This window comes from Oryza sativa, chromosome 5, assembly GCF_034140825.1.
Source record: "Oryza sativa Japonica Group chromosome 5, ASM3414082v1".
In the NCBI taxonomy this organism is placed as follows: Eukaryota; Viridiplantae; Streptophyta; class Magnoliopsida; order Poales; family Poaceae; genus Oryza; species Oryza sativa.
The window spans coordinates 26,597,705-26,612,169 of NC_089039.1; the positions used below are offsets into that span (position 1 = coordinate 26,597,705).

The 14,465-nt window shown below is 40.1% G+C and overlaps 2 protein-coding genes across 3 annotated transcripts; one reads left to right on the forward strand and one right to left on the reverse strand.

The window, feature by feature from the left end:
• Window positions 1-375: 375 nt before the first annotated feature.
• LOC4339425 (probable serine acetyltransferase 5) lies at window positions 376-1,774 on the reverse strand. Its single transcript, NM_001420758.1, has one exon. The coding sequence runs from the start codon at window positions 1,724-1,726 to the stop codon at window positions 704-706; it is 1,023 nt and encodes a 340-aa protein (NP_001407687.1). The 5' UTR covers window positions 1,727-1,774; the 3' UTR covers window positions 376-703.
• A 4,349-nt stretch (window positions 1,775-6,123) lies between these two features.
• On the forward strand, window positions 6,124-14,429 carry LOC4339426 (probable starch synthase 4, chloroplastic/amyloplastic). Of its 2 annotated transcripts, XM_015783519.3 has the most exons (16): window positions 6,124-6,334; window positions 6,830-6,938; window positions 7,467-7,542; window positions 7,632-8,577; window positions 8,669-8,720; window positions 9,050-9,172; window positions 9,249-9,324; window positions 9,413-9,597; window positions 9,720-9,911; window positions 10,000-10,068; window positions 10,850-11,059; window positions 11,338-11,463; window positions 12,707-12,856; window positions 13,388-13,449; window positions 13,533-13,608; window positions 13,680-14,429. In XM_015783519.3, the coding sequence occupies exons 1-16, from the start codon at window positions 6,210-6,212 to the stop codon at window positions 13,848-13,850; spliced, it is 2,748 nt and encodes a 915-aa protein (XP_015639005.1). In that variant the 5' UTR covers window positions 6,124-6,209; the 3' UTR covers window positions 13,851-14,429. The 2 variants fall into 2 exon arrangements, with proteins under 2 accessions (XP_015639005.1, XP_025881246.1); XM_026025461.2 differs by lacking the exon at window positions 11,338-11,463.
• The last annotated feature ends 36 nt before the right edge of the window (window positions 14,430-14,465 follow it).

Here is a 14,465-nt window from a genome sequence, read left to right on the forward strand (position 1 = left end):
TCAAGGTGTACACAGCGAAAGCGAAACACCACCACATGACGAGTTTCCACATATCAATGGATAAGTAAACATATGGAAAGTAATGAAAATGATCCGTCACCAGATTCAACCTGCTAGAAGAAGAACCTTTTATGTGCAAAAATGCTTTCAGAAATTCTCAGGAGACATTCATCAACCCCTTCAAAAGCTTCGAACAAATTCTTGCAATAAGAGCTCTTGTAAACTGACATTTCGTTTAATTTACCTAATGTAAAGAAAATGACACTGGGGATGGGGGGACAATGTGACACCTAAACTGAATAACAACTCCACAAGTTCAGAATATGCATTGTGACATCAGTCATTGTGGTAAAATTAAATCACGCACACAGATATAGCACCTGGAGTTGCATCATATAAAATAGCAGAAACATCATATGGAATCTTTACACAATAAAAAGTTAAAATCGCAATCTAATGTGTCCTTGAAGCTTGACTCATCTGGCAAATGATAAAATCAAAAGTTATACAACTTTTATTTGACTCATCATTTCATCAATCACCAGTTATCAGTACATGAGCATGGGCATTCGACTGATAAAACGGCTGATGATACAACACTACAGTACAGATTACCCAAAGCACGACAAGTACATCAGTTTTTGGCATATCAACACTACGGATTATACAGAGAGGAAGAGAAATAGACCTCGGCGCGTCGCCCTCAAATGGTGTAGTCCGACCACTGTCGAATGAAGGATGTGTGATCCATGGATTCCCCGGGCATGTCCTCATCCTTCTCAACCTCACCGTTCTTCCTGCCAATCAACCTGGCTGGATTCCCCACCGCCGTGTTCCTCGCCGGCACATCTATCAGCACCACTGACCCGGCACCAATCTTGGCCCCGGCTCCAATCTTGACGTTGCCAAGAATCGTCGCCCCGGCGCCAATCAGAACACCATCCCCAATCTTGGGGTGCCGGTCACCGACAGCCTTGCCTGTGCCACCCAGTGTAACGTGGTGGAGGATGGAGACGTTGTCGCCGACGACGGCGGTCTCGCCGATGACGACGCCGGTGGCGTGGTCGAGGAGGATGCCCTTGCCGACGACGGCCGCGGGGTGGATGTCGACGGCGAAGACGTCGGCGACGCGGGACTGGAGGGCGAGGGCAAGGGGGCGTCGCTGCTGCGCCCAGAGGACGTGCGACACGCGGTGCGCCTGGATGGCGAGGAAGCCCTTGAAGTTGAGGAGGCACTGGGAGAAGCCGACGCAGGCCGGGTCGCGGGAGCGGGCGGCGAGGAGGTCGGCGACGACGGCGGCGCGGAGGGAGGGGTGCGCGGTGAAGGAAGCCAGGAAGAGGTCGTAGAGGAGCGTGGAGAGGAGGGTGGAGGAGCAGAGCTTGTTGGCGAGGTGGAAGGAGATGGAGCGCGGGAGGGAGGGGTGGGAGAGCACGGTGGCGTAGAGGAAGGACGCGAGCGCCGGCTCGGCGTCGGCGTCGCGGCGCGCCTCGGCCTTGATCTGGGACCAGACCCAGGACTCCTCGTCCTCCGACTCCGGCGGCGCGAACGCCGGGACCACCTCCGCGGGGAGCGACGGCGGCGACTGGGGCCGGCGGTGGCTCGCGCCGCCGCCGTCGGGCTCGTGCGCGTGCGGCTGGCCGGCCGGCATCGCGGCGCGGTGGGATCGGGTTTGGTGGGCGGCGACGCGAGCGGAGGAGGAGGATTTGCGGGCCACTACCACTAGCATCGGACGCCGAGAGGCCAAGGCGTATATAGGCGACAAGTGGAGCGATTGCCTACACAACTCAGCCATACAGACACAGTGATACAGATTATATACTGGGTGTCGCTAATGCGCGCGCGCGCGACTAGTCCAGCCCTTACGTACTTTGTATACCAGTTTTATACGTATACGTATAAAATTTATATTTACTACTCCCTCCGTACCCTAATATAATGGGTTTTAACATTTTGCTTGCACTCTATTTGTGTAAATATAAAAAACAAAAAGTTATGCTTAAAGTACTTTGGATAATAAAGTAAGTCACAAATAAAATAAATAATAATTCCAAAATTTCAAACAGTGAAAGAAAAATGTCAAAATCCCTTATATCAGGGGGGCGGAGGGAGTAGAAAAAAAGACCCGTGCGTTGCAACGGGTAAATGATATTTTAATCGTATTATTGTTATACTATTTAGTTAGGATAAAATTGATTGTGGAAATTTGCTTGAATATTTTTTTTAGAAAATTATGAGCTGCAATTAGGAGTCTGACTTTATCTCAAGTTAGCATGCGAGTTTTTTAAAAGTTTCTTATACAACTCATTTTGTATTTAAAAAAGCAAACGAGCTTAAAATCCAACTCAAATACGGATTTGTATTTGCAAAAGCGAACGAACTTAAAAACCGACTCAAACACGGATGATGTACCAAAATACCGGCAAAAACATCTTCAATTTTTATAATAGTAGAGATAAATGTAAGTGTATTTTTATGTATGTATCAAACAGAATTATATGTGTAAATTTTATATGTATACATATGTATTTTGGATATAAAAAGTTTGCTCGCATATATACAAACTTTGTATATATATGTGTATAAAGTATGTATATATACATATACGTGTACATATATATATGTATAAAAAATTTTGGATAGCACATGAAAAAATGCAAACAAGCCGAGTTCAATACAATATGAAACTTTCTACTTTATAGAAACTTTGTATAGATAAATTTCGTAAACAAGAAATCAGCTGTTTCAGATTGGGCCACAATTTTTCTTAAATAAGCCCAAAAAAAGAAGGTAAAAGAAAAGAAAAAAATCAATAAAAAAGGAAAAGAAACGAGAAAACAGTGAACTAGTTGCGCGGGTGGAGACGCGTGCGTCTAGTCACTGCTCCCTCCGTCCCAAAATAAGTGCAGCCATGAGTTTCCGTGTCCAACTTTAATCGTTCGTTTTATTTAAAAAATTTTTGAAAAAACTTTAAAAAATAAGCCACGAGTAAAGTACTATTCATGTTTTATCATATCATAACAACAAAAATACTAATCATAAAAAAATTTCAAATAAGACGGACGATTAAAGTTGGGTGCGGAAACTCATGGCTGCACTTATTTTAGGACGGAGCTAACTAATTAGCATTCGCGCAGATTTCTACATAGACCTTGTGGCATAACTCCAAGTCAGATATCTACGTATGATTTAAAATTTATATGATACTTCCTCCGTTTTACAATTTAAGACTTTCTAGCATTGCCCACATTCATATAAATGCTAATATATATATATATATATATATATATATATATATATATATATATATATATATATATATATATATATATATTATAGTATCTATATAAATGTGTGCAATGCTAGAAAGTCTTACATTGTAAAACGGAGGGAGTAATTATAATGATTTAGAATTTTAATATTTTATTTGAAATGAGAAAAATAATTTATTAAAATGTTATCAACGAAATTAAAAATCTGTTTATATAACTAGAAATACCTAACTCTGGTCCGAATTGGAGCTAAACAGGACTTTAGTTGAGCGGTTGAGCCTGGGCTGTAAATATTTTATTTTATTTTAATTTCCTTTTGCCGTTGATGTAGGAGTAGGAAAAAAAAATGGACTACCTTACATCAGTTGATGCTCTAGGAGTTGACACGTGGGATTCCAACTGCTGCAATCTTTAGGCAAGTGTTGATGAGATAGTGTGGCCATGAACCTGGACTGAATCTAGGGAACATACAAGTGATGCAATCTCTGGAACATGGTTATCCATCATCCATCCCCTAGAATTTGAAGGTCAACTGTTTTGTTTTAGTATCATAGTAAGCTATTGTGGATGTTGCATATCATTGTTTTAAATAATGTTGATCTTTTCTGGATTGAAGAACATGGATAGGTTCAATGAACATTTGATTGCGCTTTATGACAAAATACGACCATAGGTTTAATTTGTTTGGAGGTAGCGAAGCCATCTACGTGTTACTTGATGAAGGAAAACTACTTACCAGCAAGGATACCAGCATGTCTATCCTAACAATGCCATTAAAAGTCATCAACAGAGAAGTTTGCATTAACGGTTACTTGTAATTTATAAGGTCTTGAAGGCTATTTTTTTTTCACAATTTAATAAATTTTGCATGTTGTAGGACACTGTCACTTATTTTGCACGCTACTATCTATTTTGTATCTAGTACTTCTCTGTAAAAAAAAAGGTAAACTCTAGCTACGAATCTGAATACGTGAATTATGCTTTTTCTTTTAGACGGAGGGGTATCTTATAGCTTTATTGTCAAGAAATTGATTTAAATGTAATAACAACTAGAGTATATTCGAAGAGTCTCTATGTTGGTTTGCCCGGCTAGAAACTGAAAATCAAGTATTAATTTGATGGGGGAAAAATCCTACACTTCTCATTTGGATGACTTATCATTTGGATGACTTATGAGTTCTGTTTATAACCATTGCAACTAAAGAAACATCATAAATACTTCTATAGTTCAATGAGAAGTATGACTAGGATTTGAGTTTAAACTAAAAATTAAAATACATGTTCAATAGAAAGAGCTATGAAAACCATATTCTTTAGAGCTATTTCCTCTGTTTCACAATGTAAGTCATTCTAGTATTTCGCATATTTATATTGATATTAATGAATCTAGACATATATATCTATCTAAATTCATTAACATTAATATGAATGTTGGAAATGCTAGAATAACTTAAATTGTGAAACGGATGAAGTACATGACAAGTACAACTATGCTAGTATCTTTTAAGTGAAAATGCTTTGCATATGACCATTACTATCGTATATATGACCACGGCGAAGGCGTATTGGACGTCCGCGAGTTGACCTTTTTGGGCTGTGATCCGAATCTAAATCTCATTGGGTCTTCCAAAATCCTAGTTACAACCGTGGCTAATTACCATGTCCGGCCGTGCGCGTCCGTGGAATTAACAACAAACAGATTCCGTGTGTGCATGGAATCATCGTCTTACATGAGATTTTAATGGGTCTTCTTCAGTGCTAATTTTCAATTCTTTTCTTAGTTTCTTCTATTCATCAGTACATTGTATAAGTCTGTTAAGACAAATTGTTTGTATATTACAGCTGTGAGAGTATAAGTGGGTTTTCACATGCTATTGGAATGCTTATGGTCCTCAATTAATCATGCATAGCTTAATTGTTGACATAAGCACAATCGATAATTGATAAGCTAGTTATATGAACTGATATTGGTGGTTATACTACATAAAAGAGTAAAAAAAAAAGAATTTGCTTTACCTAGTTATGTGAATTGATCTTGATAACATCTGCTACACTGTAAATAATACTAGAATGTTGAGATCAAGTTGACAGTCAGTGGATTCAGAATTTCAGATTGACCTAAAGCTTCGGCAGAAACAGCATGTAGTTGTGGCCATGTTGACATGATATGGTGGGTTTGGACTTGTAGATGGGCATATGTACGTACTCATAGAGGCACCATACCTTTGTCACTGACAGGTAGACTCAGGGTTCATCGGACCCACATGTTAGTGACAAAGACACATATCTTTAAAGGTAGAGGAGCCTGATCCGGAGTGTTACGGGCTTATGGCGCAGGTCCGATCTAGAGCATCACTTCACACCGTCGCCCTTCACCGTCGGATCATTTCGACAGACGTATAGCAGGTCTCATTTTTCCATAACTGTAATTGCACTGGAAATTCGTATAGTGGCACTGGAAAAATACTAATCATAAAAATTTTTCAAATAAGACGAATGGTTAAACGTTGAATATAAATAGTGCAAAACTGTACTTATTTTGGGACGGAGGGAGTACTTATTCTTTTTCATGCTGTACTGTAACAGGAGCCGTTCCTACGGCTACGAGCGAATGCAGCGCCAGACGCAGACGGTCCATCTGTCCCACACTCACTGTCGTCCGGGCCCCACTCCCCCCCCGCTCCGCGCCAACGCCGGTGGGGCCCAGACCACCGCCAGATAGCCCCCTCCGTTCGTTTGGCCCTCCGCCTTCCCGGATTGGGATTATGCAGTCGACTGCACCGTGTGCCATTGTCACTGACATGTGGGCCGCGCGCGGCGCACGAGACACACGCCGCCCTCCTCCTTCCAGTTCACTCCACTCCGCTACTTTTTCCAACCGTCGCCCCACGCGAACCCCGACGCCGCGCCCCCCTTCCCCAGCCTCCGCATCCGATTCCCATGGCGTGCTTGGCGGCGGGCGCCGAGGCGGCCCCTCTCCTCTTCCGGCGGCGGCTAGCGCCGTCCCCAGTCGCCGCGCGCCGCCGCCTTCTCGTGTCGTGCCGAGCTCGCCGCCGCGGTCTCAGGTTGGTAGCCCAGAGCGCAGGATCGCGTGGTTGCGGCGTGGTCGGTGCACCCGGTTGTGATTACTGGTGTGTTGCGTGGTCTCGTTCGTTCGTTCTCAGTAGTCTGCTCCTGCGGCGAACCGGGGGAATGGCCTTTTGGGGTTTGGGTTGGGTTGGGTTGGGTTGGGTGACAGGGGATCGAGGAATTCAATTCCCTTGGTGGTGCGTGCTTGTATGCATAGAATGCTTCGATCGTGACCAAGTGGGGATCATCAACCTCTGAATGCTGCTCTCCTAATATTGTTTGGCTTAGGTTCTGAAATGCTTCTTAATCACCGGAATGTTCCACCTATCTGAGAAAATATCCTAGCTTATGTTGTGTAATCATGATCATTGATCAAATCATCAGAAATCGATACTGTCGGAACGCTTTATATTTGTACATTTTTGTTGTTTTGATTCATAGAATATGTCAAGAAATTCTGTTAAGCTTAGCTTCATTTTTGCGGGTTCTAGGACTGCTGCAGAACTTCCTCGGAAGAGTACAAGTAATGATAAACACCATAATAGGGTGAATATGCAGAGAGATGAAGCATCTGTTTCCAGTGATAAAGAACGGCAAGAGGTACCACAGCACATTCATTAGCAATTTCATATGTTTTCCGATTTTGTGAGATTGATATAATATTTGGGCCAATTTCACGATACTATGTATGTGGTGTAGATTGAAGTCCCCAAACACTCAATATCCCCCTTTTAATACAATTTTCTGTGTTTTTATATTATTTTTACATAAGAAACTGAAGTGAAACACATTGTCACTAAACTAGCTAAACAATTTAATATCCAAAGGCAATACCTGATATTGGCAGGCTATCTTCACAGAAAAATGCCGGGTCGGCCAAAGGTTGGCCGACCAATTTCTTAAGATTGGGGAGAAAAACAAAGGAATGTTACAGCGACATTACAATGTCGCGCTAGTCCGGGAGAGATCCCAGACACAGCGTGAACAAGCGAAAGAGAAAGAGACACCATGGATGCAGTAGTTATCATGAAGTTACTGTTTGCGTCAATTTCGTCTTTATTTTTATGTATGCTCCTACTTGTTCACTGTTGCTTCTTTTAATATTTTGGGCTTTGTGTGTTTCAACAGAAATATGGAGATGAAAATGGTATATCAAACCTTCAATTGGAAGATTTGATACAAATGATACAAAACACTGAGAAGAGTAAGGGGCTCCTTTCTTTTGGATAAATGATATTTATAATGTTGTAGGCATGCACATAATAATCATTATCTTCAAACGTATTTGTTTAGATATAATGCTTCTGAATCAAGCTCGTCTTCAAGCATTGGAACATGTTGAAACAGTTCTTAAAGAAAAAGAAGACTTACAGAGGAAGTTGAAAATTTTGGAGACGAGATTGTCAGAAACAGATGCACGGCTTAAGCTTTCAGCTGAAGGGCAGTTCGGTACTGAGATTAATGACTCTCTACCAGTACTGGAATTAGATGATATAAAGGAAGAGAATATGCTACTGAAGGATGACATACAATTTCTGAAAACAATGCTTATTGAGGTTGCTGAGACAGAGAACAGTATATTCACATTAGAGAAGGAGCGTGCTCTTTTAGATGCTTCGCTTAGGGAGCTGGAGTCTAGATTTATAGATGCCCAAGCAGATATGTTGAAGTCTGATCCTAGGCAGTATGATGCATGGTGGGAGAAAGTAGAAAATTTGGGGGACTTGCTTGAGACTGCAACAAACAAAGTAGAGAATGCTGCTATGGTTCTGGGACGCAATCATGATTTGGAAGATAAGGTCGACAAACTAGAGGCATCGTTGGCTGAAGCAAATATATCAAAGTTCTCTTGTTATTTTGTTGATCTTTTGCAGGAAAAGATAAAATCAGTAGAAGAGCGCTTCCAAGTATGTAATCATGAAATGCATTCTCAAATTGAACTCTATGAGAATTCAATAGCGGAATTTCACGATATTCTTAGCAAGCTAGTGGAGGAAACTGAGAAACGATCACTAGAGCATTCAGCAAGTAGCATGCCTTCAGAATTGTGGAGTAGGATATCTCTTCTGATTGATGGTTGGTTGCTCGAGAAGAGAATATCCTACAATGATGCAAATACATTACGGGAAATGGTCAGGAAAAGGGATAGTTGTCTTCGGGAAGCATACTTGTCATGCAGAGGTATGAAAGATAGGGAAATTGTGGACAATTTTCTAAAGATCACATTGCCAGGGACTAGGTACACTTTCTCCTTTGCTAGTAGGAGTAAAGCCTGTTTATAGGATAATACTCTGTCTTTATTTAGTTTTACAATTTATTGATTAATGTAGTTCTGGCTTGCACATCATCCACATAGCAGCAGAGATGGCTCCTGTTGCAAAGGTGATCCTTGGTACTCCCTTCAACCTTTCATCACGTGCATTTCATTTCATTACTACTCCTGACACAAATACATTTCTAGTTAGTATATTTTGATATGGTTCTGCTGATTAGATGTGAAACTACTGATGTGATAGTTGACTAAGGGTCTAATTGGTAGCCTGGGCTGCGGCTGTGCTGCAGTCAGCTGCTACAGTCCCTTGCATGCAGCATGGCCCACTGCTGCTGCTGAGGCTGCAGCTGTAGTTTTGGAATTTGATTTGTTGTTAATGCTGATTAATTGAAATCCTATCAGTTACTCTTTAAGTTTGCTTATATGCATGATTCTTTAGGTTGGTGGTTTGGCGGATGTGATATCTGGTCTTGGCAAGGCACTTCAGAAAAAGGGCCACCTAGTAGAGATTATTCTTCCAAAATATGACTGCATGCAGAATGACCAAGTTAATAACCTTAAGGTATATAGTTTGTTTCTCACCGAAGTTTTTGGTCGCTTCTTTTGTTTGTTTAAGATTTTATTTTTCTATCATGCAGGTTTTAGATGTTGTTGTACAATCCTACTTTGAAGGAAATTTGTTCAACAACAAAATATGGACTGGGACTGTTGAAGGTTTGAAGCATCCCTCAGTTCGACCTTTCTGTAAAATTAAGTCATAACATTGAATCTTCATCGACCTGACTAAATTTAGCATATGCAGGCCTTCCAGTCTATTTTATCGAGCCACAACATCCAGCAAAATTCTTTTGGAGGGCACAATACTATGGAGAACACGATGACTTTAAACGTTTTGCATACTTCAGCCGTGCAGCACTGGAATTACTTTACCAATCGCAGAAGAAAATTGACATCATCCATTGCCATGACTGGCAGACTGCATTTGTGGTACGTGTCAAATGCACTTGGCTGTATTGGCTAATTGACCACTGAAAATGGATCATGCTCTTCTTGGTTGATTTGCCAAGTTAAAGATATTAATTTGCTCATCTTTTACTTTGAAATTCCAGGCACCTCTTTATTGGGAAGCATATGCAAATCTGGGCTTCAACTCAGCTAGAATTTGCTTCACCTGCCATAATTTTGAATATCAAGGAGCTGCTCCTGCTCAAGATTTAGCATGCTGTGGCCTTGATGTTCAGCAACTTGATAGGGAAGACAGGATGCGGGACAATTCACATGGCAGAATAAATGTTGTCAAGGTACTGACCATTGAAACCGTGCAATAGATTGAATTCAAATTTCACCTGTATGATACCAACAAGGTTGTTTTGGGTTCATTGTTTTCAGGGTGCAATTGTGTATTCCAACATTGTGACAACTGTATCACCAACATATGCACTAGAGGTGCGATCAGAGGTAATTTTCTTGTAACTTTAGTTGTGTGTATTTGATTAACTTTAGTTTCAGTAGTACCTTCTAATGGCGAGATTAGTGTTTCTCAAAATTTATATACCAGTTTTTTTTTTTTGTGTGTGTGCATGTGTTTTATGTGTGTGTGTGTGTGGTGGGGTGGGGGTGGGGGGGGGGGTGAGAGAAGGGAAGAAGACCATAAGTTGATGCACAATTCATGGGAAACTACCACACTACCTTGTTGTTCATTATGCAGTTTATTTATTCCAGTGGCATTCCTACATGAACTGAAATAAGCTGCTGCATCATAACATAGGGAGTTGTTTAAGAGCTTGACTGCTTGATAAATCCCTTTATATGTAATGCTATACATATCACTACATCAGCATATCCATAGAATGCCTCAACTATCCTGGACTCCTGGTGTTTCTAGTTTCCATTATTCAATATGTCTTATACCCTATATTGTTACAAGTGTTCTAAAAGCAGTACACTAGGCACCAGGTAGCTGCCACGATTAGCATTTAATGGTGCATTAGGCGTCTGCCCAGCTTTGGGGGCTCCAGTGTTGCTATATTAATGTTCTATTGTCTTTCTTTTATGTCATATGCTAATTGCTTGGAAGCCCCTTGTTAAGTTGATCCTAGGCGCACCTAGGCACTAGGCAGCGTCTTGCCGACCATCTAACGTCTAGTGCCTTCTCTGATTAGAAGTTCATTGTAGTAGTTTCAGTTTGTAAGCGAAGTCTGTTGGCATTCTGTTATTGACAAGCTCTTCTGGTGCTCAGGGTGGACGTGGACTACAAGATTCACTCAAATTACATTCCAGGAAATTTGTTGGGATACTTAATGGAATCGACACAGACACATGGAATCCTTCAACAGATAGACATCTCAAGGTTCAATATAATGCTAATGATCTCCAGGGTAAGGCAGCAAACAAAGCAGCTCTCAGAAAGCAGCTAAACTTATCTTCTACAAATGCTTCTCAACCACTGGTACGATTTTTAATCCCCTCATCTACTGCTAAACTGGATACAGAAATTATGACCATGTACCTGTACTTGAATTAAGAATTTTCCCTCTTGTCAGCTTTGCAGTTTATTTTAGCTATCTGGTTTTATTATATTCCCTTTTTTTTTTCAAGTATGGTTTACCTATGTATATTGATAAAACAGAAGTGAAATATTTACAAGGTTTATTGCTTTCTTTCATTTGTTATAGAAGTTTCGCTTTCAATTCAAGACTAACTACACACTAAAGTTTCCTTGAGCAGGTTGGGTGTATTACAAGGCTAGTTCCTCAAAAGGGTGTACATCTCATCAGGCATGCAATATACAAAACAGCTGAGCTAGGAGGACAGTTTGTTCTTCTGGGCTCAAGTCCAGTACCACACATTCAAGTACATTTTCTTCTGAACTATAGTAGGGTCAGCTAACATGATCATATTTGAATGTAGAGAAAAGGAAATAAAAAAAAAAACTTAACTAGCTCGTGAACAATCTATATATCTAAAGCTGGCGGGTCTCCCCGCCAGCTGATTGGTGGATTTTGCCACCATCAATCTGTTGACACGTGTCCATTTCACATTGGCGCGCAGTAAACGGATCCTACTAGGCTTCGCTGGTCTTGCGCATCAGCCCACGCCGATTGGCTTGCCCCGCCTGGACGCTCTATTGATTTGCTGACAGATGGGCCATCCTTAAAATATCCTAATTATTAATCCTCTGAAAAAACAACTGAGATGGGCCATCCTTAAGAGCTACGGCAGCACGGTTAGAAGTCATTGGGAAAAATATATGCATGTAAAAACATGCATGTGAAGATATATACGTGCACCAATTTGAAATAGGAAATTTTAATATATATGTGTATATATAAGCCCTATTTTATTATTCGTACATATGACAAAATTATACTACCGTCACATAATAAAGGATGACAATATCACAAAAATAATTCTTATTCTTACGTAAAAATAACAAATGTATAAAAAACAATCCAAAATAATTTTAATGTAAAACTGCATACCTCTAATCAGTAAAAAGAACAAAGACCAAAAAATACAAACTATGAAAAAAGACACAAAATCAATCTAAAAATTATGTTCTAAAATTTTAAATTTTTAACAAATAGGCTATGAGAGTGCTTACCAGTTTACAACTTCCTTTAATACTATTAGTCCAAAGTATTTCCTCCAGTTCCATAATTCTTGATGTTTTGAAAAAAAAATGAGATCAAATAATTAATTTGATGACACTAAAACTTGGTGTGGTGTACAGATTGGTTAAAATACTTTAGTAAAATTAAATATTGACCTATTTATTATTTATATTATTATAGAAATTAATAGTAAATTATAGATATATATTTTGAGGTCCATTTAATTGTCCAGGGGTACAGAGTCCCCGTCAAATGTAGCATTTTTAATGAATCTTATATAAAATAAATAAATTTGGGTAAAATCTATAAAGAGAAATAGGCTAATCAGCCGGCGTGCCAAAAGGCACGCCTATTTTCTAGTCTGTTTATATGGATGGAGCTTGTTTTTTATTTGAAAAATAGTTGCTCTTGCTCCTTTTGTTGAACACCTCTTTACTTATTGTTGCTATAGTGAACATGTTTGGTGCTAATTTACTTTGCAGAGAGAGTTTGAGGGTATTGCAGACCATTTTCAGAACAATAACAATATCCGACTGCTTTTGAAGTATGATGATTCTTTATCCCATTGGATTTATGCAGCATCTGACATGTTCATTGTTCCATCCATGTTTGAGCCATGTGGCCTCACACAGGTGTGCCTTTACATACTTATATTACGTAGTTTGTATTAAATGTAAATACTGAAACGTGCCATTTAGCATTATCCGTAATCTGTTTCTTTATTTACTATGCACTCTATGATTGTCTTGATAAATTATATTCCTAGATATAAATATGCAATGCAAGCAATTTCTCTGATCGTACTTCCATCTTTTTTTTCCTATTTGGTAGAGGATTTATTCTTGCCTTATTTTTTTTGAGGTGTATGATATATGATCCAATACCTCATAATATGATCATTGAAAACTTTTGAACACAATTCAGAAGTACAGAGTGAGAAAAATAAAATGTGCCAAGATGTTTTTCCAATTAGTCAATGAAATTCTGCCCTTTACCCTTGAAACCCACAGTAGAATATGTTCTCAGATTTGAAGAATTTCATCAACACAAAAATAAACATGTTTCCAGAGCTTTCCAAAATTCATGAGCACAAGCTTGCAGTTCTGCAAAGCTGTTCTTGGTTCATTCCTGTTGAGCAATTCTGACATGTTCTGTATCCACAGATGATTGCCATGAGATATGGTTCTGTGCCGATTGTTCGGAAAACCGGTGGATTGAATGACAGGTAAATAGTTATTAATTAACCAACTATCTCCCAATATTATTCTCCTTAATAATGTAAAATGCCCCCACTCACCTGCTTTGCAGTGTCTTCGATTTCGACGACGAAACGATACCTAAGGAGCTGCGGAATGGCTTTACGTTTGTGCATCCTGATGAAAAGGTGGATGTCGTTTCAGTTCATCTCTCCTCTTTTGGTGGACACAACTCATGTGGGTGTTCCTTTTTTGACAGGCTCTAAGTGGTGCAATGGAGAGAGCGTTCAACTACTACAATAGAAAGCCTGAGGTCTGGAAACAGCTGGTGCAGAAGGACATGAGGATAGATTTCAGCTGGGCCTCTTCAGCTTCCCAGTACGAAGATATCTATCAAAGAGCAGTGGCTCGAGCGAGGGCAGCAGCATGAACTCTGGCGGTTTAGTGAGACCTGAGCCTTTCTCTGACGCGGCGCTTGATGCCACAGGCACAGATTCTGCCTTCTGAAGAAGCCGCACCATGCACCTCTCTGATGTGCGAACATGGCTTCATCTGCAGCTTCGATTCTTGGAATGGAACCCAAGATATTTAAAGACATGATCCGTCAGACTCATGCAGGAAGCCGAGATGTTCCATAGTGCAGTTATGGAATGGTCGAAGAACTAAAATCTTGGCACCCATTGTCGTGTCCCAGTGACAGTGTGGACTATACAGTTATATAACTTATAGTACGTGATTGCTCAGTCGTGAAATTTCACTAGCCTCGATATATTTATCATGCGCTACGGTGAAATGATAAGTTTTGTTCTTTGTATCACTTGCAGTGTGCTTTGTTATTTGTGCAAAGTCGTGTGTGTTGTCTATAGAATATTCTTTCGTCAAAAGCAAAGAGATGAGAGACAGACCCTGTTTTTTTTCCTGTTTGAACTCTGAAATGTAGAAAAAAATTTCATAGGCTCTTTGAAATTTTTTTAGAGAACACTACAATTCATGTAGAAAATTTCATGTTTTTCTTCTCTGATGTACTCCCACCGTTAAGGAAAGG